This window comes from Callospermophilus lateralis, chromosome 2, assembly GCF_048772815.1.
Source record: "Callospermophilus lateralis isolate mCalLat2 chromosome 2, mCalLat2.hap1, whole genome shotgun sequence".
NCBI lineage: Eukaryota > Metazoa > Chordata > Mammalia > Rodentia > Sciuridae > Callospermophilus > Callospermophilus lateralis.
In genome coordinates, this window is record NC_135306.1 from 196446800 (window position 1) to 196462991 (window position 16192).

Sequence of the window (16192 nt, forward strand, 5' to 3'; positions counted from 1 at the left end):
AACTAGTAACTAGTGAATCCCCAAATACTGCAATATACGAAGATTATATAACTTTCTCATGTGACAGTGTGAGTCAAGGTTTTGAGTGAGGTAATGAGACCCTCAATATGAAGTTTTGAGGTTTTGGTCTAGGCCACTTCAGTTTGAGGGAGAGGAGCCCTGTGTACTGGCTTTTGTTATTGATAAGATAACTGTTTTATTTTATTTTATTTTTGGTACTAGGGCTTGAACTCAAGGGCACTCAACCACTAAGCCACAACCCCAGCCCTATTTTGTATTTTATTTAGAGACAGGGTCTCACTGAGTTGCTCAGTGCCTCGCTTTTGCTGAGGCTGGCTTTGAACTTGTGATCCTCCTGCCTCAGCCTCCCAAGTCACTGGGATTACAGGCATGTTCCACCATATCTGGCTTAAGAAGATAATTTTTGGATGTTATAAATAACTTTCTATTCACAACTCAGTGACAAATTTATAGTGACTAAATAATAATAATAATAATAATAAAAACATGGGGCTCAGATCTAGCTATACTTCTAGTACTTCATAAGAACAAGTGAAATAGTAGAGATTGAAGAATGTCACTATCATGACAATCACCAGAAGTAGGGCTTTTAAGTGTCCTGTTATAAAAGCAATCTCTGCACAAATAAGTGTTGCTTGGGCAGCTCTAGTTTTTTACTTCACCCCAACTCTTTAAAAACAAATTTGTATAATTTGAAAACACAAATATTGCAAACATAATTTCTGTACAAATCAGTTCTACTCTTTTATCCTGTTCTCAGAATCAACATAATTGAAAGAGTTATACTGATTTTCATTAGATGCATTCTAAGATGTTGGGGAAGTGACCCATAGTAAATTTGCAGAGATAACAATACTTTCTGCACTTGAATTATGCCACATCACCAGAGGCATTACTGACATTTATGCTACTTACTTCTCAAATTCCTTCTACACATACAAAAGTGTGCACCCTTTTAATTGTATCAGAAGTTAACTGAGGTTAAACTCAGTCATCAGGAAACATTTCTCCTTCACATTTGACCTTATACTGATAAGCAGCAAGGATCACCAAAAGTACACAAATATATATATATATATATATATATATATATATATATATATATATATAACCTAAAACAGGAACAGAAGGTAAAATAAATAGACTGTGAATGCACCAATATAAGTAAATTAAAGGGTGCATTTTAAAGAATTTTTAACTAGCCAAAATGTGGCACCATTTTGAAGTGGTACATTTGAATGCATAGCCACTTGAATGGTTGAAAAATTCTATCTACTGACAACTGTATTTGAGTTGCTAATTGAGATTCAAAGAATACAATATTAATGAGAAAAAGCTGGAAGCAAACACTTTCAAGTAATAGTAACAAACAAAAGCATAATGTAATGATTTCAAAGGCTAAAAGATAGATTTTAAATATTAGAAAATCCACATTCATTTTATTTATTTATTTATTTATTTATTTATTTATTTATTTATTTTGGTACCAGGGATTGAACTCATGAGTATTTAACCACTGAGCCACATCCCCAGCTCTATTTTGTATTTTATTTAGAGACAGGGTCTCAACGAGTTTCTTACTGCCTGTTAGTTCCTGAGACTGGCTTTTAATTCACAGTTCTCCTGTTTCAGCCACCCAAGCCGCTGGGATTATAGGCATGTGCCACTGGGCCTGGCTCATTTGTCTTTTGATTATGATGAATTTTGAAAATTCTCTTGTATAAGATATTTTACATGCTGACATCTAAAATTCATATTAATGTCTGAACCAAGGAATTAAGGTGGAAAATGTTGCATGGAAACACAAATAATTAACTGTCAAATATACACACTAAGTCCAAACCTTATGACTGTGATAAAACATTATTTGAAAATTCTGAATACAATTTCACTGATAAAAACCTATGCATTATGTATGAAGATCAGCACCATCAAATTTCTATAGTCATAGAAAATAAATGAACTATTACTTTTTCAGCTGGGGACATGAATTTCACATGAAATTTAAGGTGAGGAAGTGCATATCAAAAATGCCTTAAGAAATAAAGTTCAACTGCAAAAATACTCTTTCAAATTAACATTTATTTTTCTAAAGTCATAAGTAGCTCCAATAACCACAAGAGCATAATTTTACATCTGCTGTGAGTGGTCCTATGACAATTTCAAAATATTGTTGTATATATAATAAAACATGGTTAATTATTAGAATGTATGCATGAGGTAAATCATGACTTTGTTGGAATGGATCTTTTAGTGTATGCAAGAGTTTATTATAGATAGTAGTTTTTGAGCAAGGAACTTTATGATTAGTCATACATCACAGAACTGACACAGCATTTAAATACCTATTGCAATTTTACTGCCCCAAGTTGACCTTGGCAATTGCTTTATTCACTGCCTCTTTCACATCCTTGTTCCTCAGACTGTAGATCATGGGATTCAGCATAGGAATCACTGTGGTATAAAATGCAGCTACCATTTTGCCCTGTTCCACAGACTCCTCAGTTGGCCGCCTGAGGTACATGAATATGAGGGTACCATAAAACATGGAAACAGCAGTCAAATGGGACCCACAGGTGGAAAAGGCCTTCTTCCTCCCATCAGCAGAGCGCATACGAAGCACGGCGACAACAATGAGGGTGTAGGAGATGAGGACCACTGACAGGGAATACGTGAAGTTAATTCCAGCAATAATAATCATTGTGAATTCTTTGATGTGCACTCCTCCACAGGCAATCTTGATGAGTGGAGGATCTGCACAATAGAAGTGGTTGATTTCAAAATTTCCACAGAAGTATAAGCCATATGTCCATAATGTGCATATTAAACTCACAGAGAATCCATAGACATAAGGCACAGAGATGAGCCGAACACACACAATCCTGGACATTTTACTGCCATAGAGTAAAGGGTTACAGATGGCCATGTAGCGATCGAAAGCCATCACTGCCAAGATGTAGACCTCCACGTGGACAAGGGCAATGAAAAAGTAGCACTGCACCAAACACCCCACGTAAGAAATGGTCTTGTTCTCTGACAGTAAGTTTTCCAGCATCTTGGGTGTAACATTGGAGGAGAACCACACATCTACGAAAGACAAGTGACTCAGGAAAAAGTACATAGGGCTCTGAAGCTGTGGGCTGATGCTGATCAAAATGATCATGCCAATATTCCCTAGCAGAGTGATCATGTAAACCACAAGGAACACCACAAAAAAGAGTACCTGGAGATCCCGACGTCTGGTCAACCCCACGAGAACAAATTCTGTTACATCGGTGAAATTTGGCATTGCCTTAACAGAGACCCAGTCTGTGCTGCTATGGAGAAATTTATTAAAAGGTGAATATACTTCTTTATTCTCAAATGTCTTGAATTACATTTACCTTTATCCTACCTACACAATATAAAATGCAATGCAGATTTTATCACTATATGAAAAATGGATTAGGAACATAATAGGTCCTATAATTTTAAATTTAAGTATCCCTGTAGAGTGTTTTCATGACAGTAGCACATTTATTTTGGATCTTCATAAGTGTGAAAATAGGTAGTTGTGGAATTTGGTTTAGAATGTAGCTGAAGTCATGGGTTTTTCTATGTAAAAAATTATGATCCTAACTAAATTCCCATATTCTCTCATTATCAAAGTTGGATTTGATCCTATTTCTGAATGTTACTACTCTATTTTTTAAAATGTTAAATATGTTAAATATAGCATCAAGGCATTGCAAGAAATATGAGATAATAGTACTATAATTTTAATCCCTGTCAAGTATATATATTTCTCTTTCTTTACATATAATCATAAGCTGAGTAATAGCAGGATTATTCTTATTTACCTTGGAACTCTTATAACTACCAAATTTAGTACTTAGTAATTATATGTACTAAGTATTCAGAAACTGTCACACATAAATTTTTTAAAAAGTGTCCTGATCTATATACCAGCTTCATAATTCATACAGGAATACTTCAGATCACACATTAATTATTCCAATAATAATAATAACATTCTCTAAGAATTTTCTAAATGCAACTGTTCCAAGTTGATAATATTTGAAAGAATGCCTACCTTTCATGGTGATTCACTAAAACATTTGCATGCAGCTTCCTTTAAAACAAGTTCTATCAACATGTCCATGTTATAAATTAAGAAATGAGACCTTAGATTAGGGTGGACTATATACACAGTAGACCACTGCTTCTCCCCATTCCTCCAGGTTTTTGTTGAGGTCAGATTGCAAGCGACTTCTGTGATAAAACAATTTATTACGTAGATATGTGTCCTTTATCCAAAAATCAAGTAGGTATATTTTGTAATTGACATATAAGAAATCTAATTTATATTTTATAAACTTCAATTTGGTTTCCATGAAGTTGTTTAAATTACTGGATTCATGGTCCCCACTGCCTCAGTATTCCCAAATCCATTCATCTATATTTTAAAAGCATGAGAAAATCAATGGTCTAGTAAAATAATTTGATAGCAAGTAAACCTATGGATAAAGACATAGTTTTATTTTTAAAAAGAGCAGGAAAAAATTATAAGATTTGACTGCATGAATCTGTTTGCAAAAACATATAAAACCCACAGACTTACCATGAGCAGAAGATAACAGCAAATGGAAATTTCTCGGTATATATAACATAATCTTGAACATTAGAAGCATTGGGAATATCTCTCTAAGGTACTGTCTAGGTAATTATTAAAGAAATAATGACTAAAATTCTAGAAACATCTCAGGGGTAGAAGTCAAGGAGTGTTGATGGGAAGAATATTCTTAAAATAGAGATACGAAAATACTTGATACAGTGACATAATTTTTCTCCCACCACCACATAGGTTCTGGGTTTTTTTTTCATTCACACATTAGCAGTGATGGATCTCAGTAATATGGGTGTGCATTATGTAAAGTGCTGTGCATTTACTTTCCTTCCTCTCATGTACCTGGAGTGAAGAGATGGTAAAGCCAGAATTAGACAGGCAGATAGGCAAAAGTCAGATCCAGAGAATGGAGGAATTGAAATCTTAATTCCTTCAGAGCCCTTCCTCCACCCAATCAAGATAACCTGCCCCTACTCCACCTGTCCCAGGAATTGCCCCTCCCTACAGGGAGTTATAAAGTTGTTAATTAATGTGACCTGGGCTGCTCCATCCTGCCTGTCCCCCATCCATCTTCTTCTCAACTTTTGGCCATCCCACTGAGCATCTCCTGGGCCTAATGACATATGCAGGAAGGAGAGATATAAAGGGAAGAGAGCAAGAGAACAAATGAAGCCTAAGACATATTTTAAAAATGGCAGACCTTCTCACTTCTTGGGATACCAGGATACCATCTAGGGCCCCCTTCTCCCTCCTGGGAGAAGTCTATGTTTCCCTATTTTTTTTTAAATATCCTGCTTTATATGCTTGCCTCGGTGTGCTTCTCTAATGTTCAACTTGTGAGGAAGCAGAACTCCTCACAGGTAACCAGTGATATCAATGGGATATCAAAATGCATGCCCGCTCTATCTCAGGGCCATTCTTAGGTGTCACAGTGTAGGTAATGGCAGAAGCTGGAAGAAAGAATGTTTATAGCGGTTATAGGTGAAGAAGTAGATGGATTTGGAATTCAGAAACATCTGGAAAGTAGAAAATATTATTTTACAGTGTGATTGTGATGATCCCAGGTACTACAGGAGAGCTCTTATCCCACCACCTCTTATGTAGGAAGCACTTAGGAATTCACATTATTTGTAGTTTTCTACTTTCATAGAATTAAAAAAGTATATTGTCACCTCAATGAGATTGTGGCTAATTTTATCTTTAATTTTAAGCATAAAAATATGCATATGTAAAATAACTACTAGGCTAGTTATTTTTAGACCTAGTTGAGATAACTAACAAAGCCTCAATTCAATCCGGGAAATTATTGACAAAATTGTGCAAAGACAAATTTTTCTTATTCATCCTTCAGTGCTCAACTACCCAGTACTCTTGAGTTCCTTCTCATTTATTATAGATAAAGTCCATTAAAATAACTTGATTGGTCAGGTAATTGTGACTTCACTATATCTCAAGAACATATAGATTCAAAAATAAGACAGTATACGTATGTGAATTACATTTCTTCAGTGGTGCATTTTCTTCACAATAATTGCAAGTTATTTTCATTTATTATTTACCAGGTTTAATTAAGTCAGTCTGAAGTGAGGTACAAGAGGTATATCAAGTTCTATTAATATTAGTTTGACAGGATGTACTGTTGCCAACAAATAGACCATTGTAACTAACTTTCTTTTAGATGAATAAATTTAAGAAAATAACATATCTTTGATACAGATATAAGAAACATGACATAGGAATGTCCGTTTAATTTATTTGGTGGATTCTGATGACCATGTGTTGACAATGCACTTAACCCACTAATAACTTTTCAGTCAGATTGAAGACAAAGGCAAGACATGGGCAATGTGCTCCATCTGATCATTGCAAAGTTAGGGTTGCAACGTGAAGGTTACTAGAATCCTTGAAGAGAGACATGCCAAAAAACAAATAAAACCTTAAGAAATGATTAAGTACAATAGTATTGTGATTTTCAAAATAGTAGTCTCTGAGACACCCATCAACCACAATTAAGGAAGATTAAACATGCAATAATCTCACAACTGTCATTGAGCATTGCCCTGGATAGAAAACTGGCCTAAATATACTATTGTTTTCCAAAACAAATTAGTTTTTGACAGGGCAACTGAACATTTCACAAACTCATCAAGAGCTCATTTGAATAAGAAAAACAAAGTGTATAAGATACAGTTAACTATAATTAGATGGTAATTTTAAGTAGGTCACACATAAACTTTTGTGCAGTGATCTTTTCAATTTGTCACTTTATTACTTTTGAACTAATATTGAATGTGCTCATCATCAAGAACAGGTAAATCAACTGAAGTTTTTAACAATTTTCATTGCTTTCTGTTTTCCTTCTTCATCCACAAAAAGTCTTTGGGTGAATGCAATCGGAAACTAAACAACAGAAAACAAAATCTAGAAATACTGGGGAACAAAATCAACTCAACATTATTCTAATTCATTAAAGATGCTTTGTTAATCAGTTTGTTCATGGCTTCTTTAACATCCTTGTTCCTGAGACTGTAGATCAAAGGATTCAACATGGGAATCACTGTGGTGTAGAACACGGCCACCAGCTTCCCCTGCTCCACAGACTCCTCTGTGGGACGTCTGAGATACATGAAGATCAGAGTACCATAAAATATGACCACAGCCGCCAGATGGGAGCCACAGGTGGAGAAGGCCTTGCGTCTCCCTTCTGCTGAGTGCATTCTTAGAATGGCAATGAGAATAAATAGATAAGAGATGATAACTACAGTCAGGGAGTATGTGAAGTTGATGCCTGCAAGTATGATCATTGTGTATTCTTTCACAAAGGTTCCCGCACAGGCCATTTTGATGAGAGGAGGATCTGCACAGTAGAAGTGGTTGATTTCAATTTTCCCACAGAAGTACAAGCCATATGTCCACAAAGTTGCTGCCAGACTGGTCAGAAAACCATATACATAAGGGAAGGAAATCAGGCGGATACAGATGACCCTTGACATCTTGCTGCCATACAACAGAGGGTTCCCAATCGCCATGTATCTATCAAAGGCCATCACAGCAAGAATAAAGATTTCTACGTGGACCAGGGCAATAAAGAAAAAGCACTGAACTAGACAACCAGCGTAAGAAATAGTTTTTGTCTTTGATAACAGGTTTTCTAACATCTTAGGGGTGACATTGGAAGAAAACCACACATCAACAAATGACAAATGGCTGAGAAAAAAATACATGGGGCTGCTTAACTGTGGACTGATCTTAATTAATATAATCATTCCAATGTTACCCAACACAGTGATAATGTAGACCATGAGAAAAATGAAGAAGAAGAGAACTTGCCATTCCTGACGGTTGGTTAATCCCAACAAAATAAATTCTGTCACATCAGTGAAATTCAGCATTTTATCAATGAGTTATAAATCTCTGTAAAATGAAATAAATTAAAGAGATGTGTTAATGTAAATAAGTGCTTTCAAAGACAAGAATATATTGTTACAGGTTTATAATGTAGGCAGCAATTGGAAGAATGATTGACAGTTTTGGGGGGATTCAGAAGCATTGTAGGAAGAGTTTTTGGATAATTTGGAAATTTATTCCCAAAGACATAATGTATAATGTAAATGTCTTCTAGAAATGTTTTACAAGTTATATTCATATGGAAACAATAGTGATTTGAATAAATATAGTATACATTATTGAAAAAAATCCATATATTTACAAAATATTGTATTGGATAAGCTATATGTACTCTGCAATATCTTAAGATATACAGAAGCTACCTAGTAGAACTAAGTTGTGAGGAGTTCTGTAAGGAAGAAATCTGCTACATTTATTTTTCATATTTTACTTATAATTTACTTGCATTCAGGTTTATGTATATTATTTTTTAAATTTAACACATATATATGAGGTGAGAGATTCCATTTACTTCAGTGAACATTCACAGTCTATAAAACACAAAGTGCAAAAATCTATTTAATAAGAACCTGACAAAGCTTCTCAGCAGAACAATGGATGTGTTGGAAATTGGAATCTGGATGGTGTCCTACTTTCTGGTTGTTAAATATCATGTCTAGAATAAATAATTTTCCCTAAGTTATTTTCTTAAATTGCAGGATTATATATTGTTCTATCATAATGTGATGGACCCTATCCAAAGTTATCACTGTTTAGCTACTATCTAGGAAAGACAGAATGCATGAAAACTGGCAAATCTCATTGTCATGAAAATAAGTGACTCCTACCTACAATGATAATTCACAACTTTTCACTAACTCTAGCTAGAACAAAAATTTGCCCCATATAGAAGGGAAAGATACCAGCCAAAAGAAGTAGACTGACTCTCTATGACCCCATTGTGTCCAGCAAATTAAGGAAAATGCAAGGTATGAAATAGTGAATAAATATTTAATAAAAAGTTAAATATACCTAAAGTTTCTCAATTTTAGAAAAAACTACCTTAGAATACAGTTATCTATAGGATGCAAAATCTAGTACAAAGTTGTGCAAACTGTTTTTAAAATTTCTGGATTCATCCCTGAGGAGATATTAGAAGCACATGAGCAGATCATACATGCTGTCTGATACAACAGATCATAATTGCTGCATGTTTGGGGCTGAGTTTCTATATTTTGTGTAATTTTTAGAGATTAGCACTAGAGGAATTATTATCTGGAGAGTCTGATACGATTATGTGGCACCAAAGATGATCCAACATAAACAAATGGCACAAAAAAACCTAGTTGATGATGTACCAGGTTATGGATAACAAAAGAAAAATCACCGAAAACCTGGATGTTACCTCTGACCCAGGGAATGTGAGATTTGCAAAGTAGTAGAGGGTGTAGGACTTCAAGAACACTTATGGGATTTCCCCACATGCTAACACACAAATGTATTCATAACCTCCCCTCATTGATCACTCTGTTCCAAACCAAATTGCCCATAAATGTGGAGTCTTTGATCAGGTCATGTATAAAGCAATATTATGTATTCCTGTTAAATATTTCTGTTTCTGTGTCAGACTTCATTGATTATATAATTCAAGTGTTACTTTATGAACATGGGCATGTTTTATTCTTACTTAGCTTTGCATCAGGTTTATCTGTTCCTCAATATGATGATAATGATATCGAGGAATTACGGTAGTCATAATCATGATGCACATTTTTGTGGATTCATAAATATAAAAGTTAATATTAACAATTAACATATAATAAACATTCAAGGAATAATTATTAAATTCTCTTCATCTATCATTTATAAACTAGCTAATCTCTTTTGAAAATTCATCTTCCTTTTCTCGCTTTCATGCACAAGATATATGGAATCATTAAAGTATCATTACAAAGAATAAAATGAAATCTATGAAACAAGCTTCATCTGATGAATGCATGTTTTTACCAACCTGAGATTGATGAGAAATACTGCCATTAGGAATCCAGAGTTGGCGGAGAGCAGTGGCAAGCACCCATAATCCCAGTGATTTGGGAGGCTAAGGCAGGTGGATCACAAGTTCAAATCCTACTTCAGCAATTTATCTAGGTCCTAAGCAACTTAGTGAGACCCTGTCCCAAAATAAATCATAAGAAGGGCTGAAGATGTGGCTCAGTGGTTAAGTGCCCCTGGGTTTAATCCCCAGTACTTTCCTACCCCTCCAAAAAAGAAAGAAATTCAGAGTTGAAAAGAAAACACTAAACTACAAAATCAGAGGTGAAGGTCAAACAAAAAGGGAAACTGGAAGTGGTCTACAAGAGAATCTTGTTTTAAATGTTTGCCTTTGAAAACAATGGAGCAATTAGAATTTTCTGTTAAGAAGGACCCTGGGGAAGTACATCTCTAGAGGAAAAGTCAGCCGATTACATTTTTTTAATCATCAATTTGTACAGTATTATTCCCCCAAGTTCCAATAATTCTGTGTGGTCTCTGTTTGCTCTCTGTTGAAACATTGTGAAATATGACACTGGGTAATGAATAAAGATAATGGATTATCCATCTCACCATTCTGTAGGCTGTGAGGTCCATAGTTAAGGAGCTGCATTTGGTGAGGGCCTTCTTGCTGGTAGAGACTCTGCTGAGTACTGAGGCCTCTCTGGGCATCACATGGAAACAGGGGTGCAGATGACAGGAAGCCATATTGGCTTTATGAAAGACCACTGTCCAGATAACCCAGAACCCCTTAGTCCATGAGTGAATTAACCCATTCATGAGGGCTCTGCCAATCATGAATCACTTCTTAAAATACCAACTGCTTCCATGTTGGGAGCTGCTCTGGAAATACACACCCTTAAGTCCTGAGCAAGAGATTCTGAACAATTATTGTGCCCCACAGTAACTTGGGCTTTACTTCTGCTTGGATAATGAGGCATGGCTCTAGGAGTAGGCGTCACCCGGTGTGGTTGTGTTACATTCACCTGTTTCTTTGTAATCCTACACCTTTGCCCTTTTTGGGATGGAATGTTCTATGGAAACTCAGAGCTGTCCCCAGATTTTGAAAAGGACTCTGTGTTTGTGCTTTCTTCATGGTTTTCTTAAGTTATTGGAATAGTCAGATTTTGTGTACACAGTATTAGGTTGCCAGCTAGGATAGATGATGATAGTTCCACTTATTAAATTAAGTTAATTTTTATAAAAAGTTAGTGATGAATTCTTGCCTCAGGTAATGTATAAAAATATCTGAATGAGTTAAACTAGGAATATTTCAAAAGTGTGTGTATTGCATGAACTTTTGTGTGAATTGACATATAGTGTGTCCATATGAGTTAAAATAACACAGGTAATCACTCCAACTTCTGAAATCTTGGTAGTTTAGCATAGTAGAAGTTTATTTCTTGATCACACAACAAGTAAATGGGCAAGTTGGTAGGGGGTCATCACAGTGATTCTATGGCCAAACTCTTTACTCATGATTTTACACCATTTTGGGGGCCCTGCATCTGGTGGGCAGAAAAAAATAAGGCATAAAATACAAAATGAAGCCTGGAAGACTTTCATAGGTAACCCTTCCATACCTGTGCTCAGCTTTCCACCACTTGGACAAGGCAAGTGCAAGGGGAGCTGAGAAATATAACTACATTTTTTGTTTGTTTTATTCTACATATAAAAGAAGATGAAATTGGATTTGGAGGCAACATAGCGGACCCCACAACTCACAGCTCTGAATTTGAAAGAGAAACTTTTTTTCATAATATTAACGAAGAAGTTAACAAGGAAAGCTTAGTAAACCTGAGAATATTATCTTTGAAAATACAAGTATGTTATGAATACCATGAAAAGATGTGAAGCATTAAACAGAAGAGGTTCCAGGTGTTTCAGTGAATCACTCCACTGATGTGATTAACATTTGCAGGGAGGGCGGGTGCTAGGAATGGAAACCAGGGAGTTATACATGCTACAGTGGAACTGGGCTACATCTACAACCCTTTTTAAATTTTATTTTCAGGCAGGGTCTAGTTAGGTCCAGGCTAGACTGGAAGTTTTGATCTCCTGCCTCAGCCTCCCAGGCCATTAGGATTACAGGCATATGCCACTGTGCTCAACTTAACCAACATTTACTGATCACTTTTTATGTGAAGAGATAATGATAGTGGTATTAAAAATCAGAAATGATCCTCTTCTCTAAAGGAAGTCACAGTTAGTTCATTAAGTTAAAATTTTAAAATATAGAGTATTTAAGATAATTACTTCATTTCCAAAAATATGAATTGGCCAACAGAAAAACAAACAGTATAAATTCCAATGCCTAAGGAGCATATTGTAGCATTCAACTTCATCAGTACTCGGTATATTTAAATTAAGACAATGAGGAATTTTCCACTTTCAAACTGACTAAACTTTACAATCTGTTTTTCAGAACAGATTTCTCTATTTGCTAAATAGAGAAAGAACTCTTGGTGAAGAAGGCAGTTTGGAATTATAAATGTGATGAGCATAATATGAGACCAAGATGATATACAAGGTATCATAAAGCTACGCTAAAATAAGTATTACAGAACAAAAGAAATATTACTTTTTATGAGATCACTAATTTGGTACCAAAGAAAATCCCTAACGTGGAATTTGTACAAAATTCTGATCAAATTGACTAATATGAAAAGAAAAGAGAGATCACACAAGTGTGCACCAAAACACACACACACACACACACACACACACAAAGATATGCAGGTACATTTGTATATACACATTTATATATGCATCTGTGCATATTTGTTAAGTACACAACTTTTATTTCCTTGTGAAAATCCCACTTCTATATATCCTTATAAATTCCTTGGTTACAAAAGATGAATAGTATATGCATACTAAAAAGAAAGGTCATAGACCGGGGACATTTCAGAATCAAATTCAGCTGTTCATGCTAAAAAAATATTTTCGGTGTTTTCCAAATAAAAAATTTTGGAAACTGAGACAACAATATGGTAAAATGGCAAAGGATAGGATATATTTTTATATGTAAATTAGGATTTGTTAAATGGTACAAGTGAAGGCACTACAAAATTTAATGGAACAGTTTCTTTCTGCTACTAACAAAGCCAAAACAACAAACAAGAAGAATAAAGAACAAAAAAAAAATATTACTGTATCTCTTCAAAATATTATACAAGCAATTTGCTGAAATCTACTTAGGGAAGCTCATTGCAAATTCCAAAACACAAATGAGGTAGTGTCATTTGAATGGCAGTCATTTTAAAAAGGGAGACTTAAATGGTGTCTTAAATAGATATCAGAGGATATTAAGTGAGTACTGTATGAATTATTTTATTTAATAAATTAATATGCATTGAAAGTGAAATCACATGTAGCATCCAGTCAATTAATGTTAATCAATGTTGGTTATTCTACACCAGATATTCTATCATCAAGTGCTGCAGTCCGGCTGCAGCAAACTAACCGGGGGGTGACGAACAACTTGTGTAGATTGATACAGCAGGAGTAGGAGCCGTTTATTGTAAGACAACAGAGGTATTTATACATTCCACACAGCTTATCTTAATTAGCATAAACTAGATACAGCAGTCAACCAATAAGAAATCTCCACACTTAATGGCTCGCTGGCTCCACCTCACAAACCACTCCCCCTGGCAAAATGCCAGGCGCCATCCAGACTTCTTTACAGACTCTAACATTTGCCAGGTGCCATCCTGACTTGTTTACAGACTCTAACAATCAAGAACATTGTCTCCAAAGATAACAATGTCTTGAGATGACACCATATTCAGTTTAACTGTGACATGAAATCCTGAACCAAGTCCCCTTCTAGGTGCAAGAAAGACCCTAAAGACCTGTTATATTTACTACAGAAGAATTGAAATGGTGGGTTGGTGAATGTCCAAGAATAATAATAAAAAAACAATGTCCTGAATTAAAAAATGAACCTACTGAATTTGATATTGTGTGGAAGGGAATATCTAGAGAGGATGTTTTCACCATTACTGATTTCATGACAGAGAGAGTCCTGTTTACAACTGCTTTCCTCACCTCTGAACTATCATTCTCTTTTCATTTATATTTATTTTAGTTATTGAAAAGATAAATGACCAATTTATCAAAAATTTCTGAAAGAAATAATTAATCTCCACCTGTTAAAATGAACTATGGACCTCATCCTGCATTTCCAATTTTATTTAGTTAAAAATGCTCTACTGATGGCCTTGTTCATGGCCTCCTTCACATCCTTGTTCCTGAGACTGTAGATCATAGGATTCAACATAGGAATTACTGTGGTGTAGAAAACAGCCACCATCTTTCCCTGCTCCACAGACTCCTCTGTTGGGCTTCTGAGATACATGAAGAAGAGAGTTCCATAAAATATGGTGACAGCTGTCAAATGTGATCCACAGGTGGAGAAGGCTTTCTTCCTTCCTTCAGCAGAACGCATTCTCAGGATGGCAATAAGGATAAAAATGTAAGAGACAATGATGACCAGTAAAGAGTAAGAAAAATTGAGACCTGCTAATGCACGCATGGTATATTCTTTAATGAAGGTCCCTGCGCAGGCCATTTTGATGAGAGCAGGATCCGCACAGTAGAAGTGATTGATCTCAATGTTTCCACAGAAGTACAAACCATGGGTCCACAGCGTTGAGATCAGACTGATGAAGAGGCCATACACATAAGGGAAAGAGATCAGCCGGATACAGATGGTTCTTGACATCCTGCTGCCATACAAGAGGGGGTTGCCAATTGCCATGTACCTATCGAAGGCCATCACAGCCAGAATGAAGACTTCCACATGGACAAAAGCAATGAAGAAGAAGCACTGCACTATACAGCCAGCATAGGAAATGGTTTTTATCTCAGATACTAAATTTTCCAGCATCTTAGGGGTGACATTAGAGGAGAACCACACATCTGCAAAAGATAGGTGGCTGAGGAAAAAGTACATGGGGCTGTTGAGCTGAGGACTGATCCTGATTAATATGATCATGCCAATGTTGCCAATCAAGGTGATAATGTAGACCAACAGGAAAACCACAAAGAAAAGGAGTTGTAATTCAGGACGACTAGTTAATCCTAAAAGGATAAATTCTGTTACATCAGTAAAGTTGAGCATTTCCTTAAATCTGATCCAGAAAGAGTTGCATTTTATCTATTAAAATAAAGAAAAATAAGTAAATGCACAGACAAAATATAATGGTCTTTATTAATATTATCTTTCCTATCCCATTTATTTTCAATGTCTCAGTCTTTTTTTTCTTAATCCTTTTTTTTCTTTCTCACATATTTTTCCTTAGTATGTATTTCTGTTATACATCCATATAAGAGTTCTTTTTACACAGAATGTAGTAAAATAAGATAACTCATTGTGCCTCATTTAATTGTCTAGAAACAAATATTTCAGAAGGAAAATTCTTTATTCTTCCTATCTAAAAGACCAACCTTTTATTACTGCACATGATTTTTAGATGTGTATATGTTAGTGTTAATTTACTAGATTTATACAGTGCAAAAGGTCTGCTGTGCATTAGAAATTTATTCAAAGTCACAGCAAAGAAATACTATCGCTTAATAAGAATGTTAAATGGTACCTCCATTCAGTCATCTTGCAAATTTGAGATGCTAATTACATAGAGGACTTAATATAATGGCTTAACATAAAGTCATCACTTTTATCAGAAAAAATATCTCTTTAAAATTTCTTTTAGGGGCTGGGGTTTAGTGGTAAAGCACTTGTCTAGGACAGGTGAAGCCCTGGGTTTGATCCTCAGCACTACATACAAACAAACAACAACAAACAAATAAATGAAATAAAGGTTAGATTCTTTTAAAAAATTATTTAACTTTTTTTTAGATTAACCTGAAAATATAAGTGGATCCAGGGATTGCAGCTCTGTAGTAGAGCAACTGTCTAGCATGTAAAAAGTACTTGGTTCAATTCTTAGCACTGTGAAAAAAAAAAAAAAAAAAAAAAAACAAATAACAACAAGAAAACTGAAGGCTTGCCATCCATGTCAGGGTTGCAAAGAATTCTGATAAACAGACACACAAGTATCACCTCTTCTATAAAATTTATCTTTCTTTGACTTGGGATAATTAACAAAATTTATGCAACTTCTCACTTTTTTTCTCTTG

The 16192-nt window shown here is 35.1% G+C and overlaps 3 protein-coding genes across 3 annotated transcripts; all 3 read right to left on the reverse strand.

The window, feature by feature from the left end:
- Positions 1–2377: 2377 nt before the first annotated feature.
- On the reverse strand, positions 2378–3310 carry Or5m9 (olfactory receptor family 5 subfamily M member 9). The gene has a single exon (XM_076844537.2). It carries the CDS (start codon positions 3308–3310, stop codon positions 2378–2380), a length of 933 nt encoding a protein of 310 aa, XP_076700652.2.
- Positions 3311–7086: 3776 nt separating this feature from the next.
- Positions 7087–8019, reverse strand: LOC143391785 (olfactory receptor 5M3). Its single transcript, XM_076844538.2, has one exon. It carries the CDS (start codon positions 8017–8019, stop codon positions 7087–7089), a length of 933 nt encoding a protein of 310 aa, XP_076700653.2.
- A 6221-nt stretch (positions 8020–14240) lies between these two features.
- Positions 14241–15173, reverse strand: LOC143391787 (olfactory receptor 5M3-like). The gene has a single exon (XM_076844539.2). It carries the CDS (start codon positions 15171–15173, stop codon positions 14241–14243), a length of 933 nt encoding a protein of 310 aa, XP_076700654.2.
- Positions 15174–16192: the final 1019 nt, after the last annotated feature.

What these genes read in the sequence shown, in the direction of transcription:
- Or5m9 (XM_076844537.2), bottom strand. Translation starts at nt 3,310, where the DNA reads ATGCCAAATTTCACCGATGTAACAGAATTTGTTCTCGTGGGGTTGACC.
- LOC143391787 (XM_076844539.2), bottom strand. Translation starts at nt 15,173, where the DNA reads ATGCTCAACTTTACTGATGTAACAGAATTTATCCTTTTAGGATTAACT.
- LOC143391785 (XM_076844538.2), bottom strand. Translation starts at nt 8,019, where the DNA reads ATGCTGAATTTCACTGATGTGACAGAATTTATTTTGTTGGGATTAACC.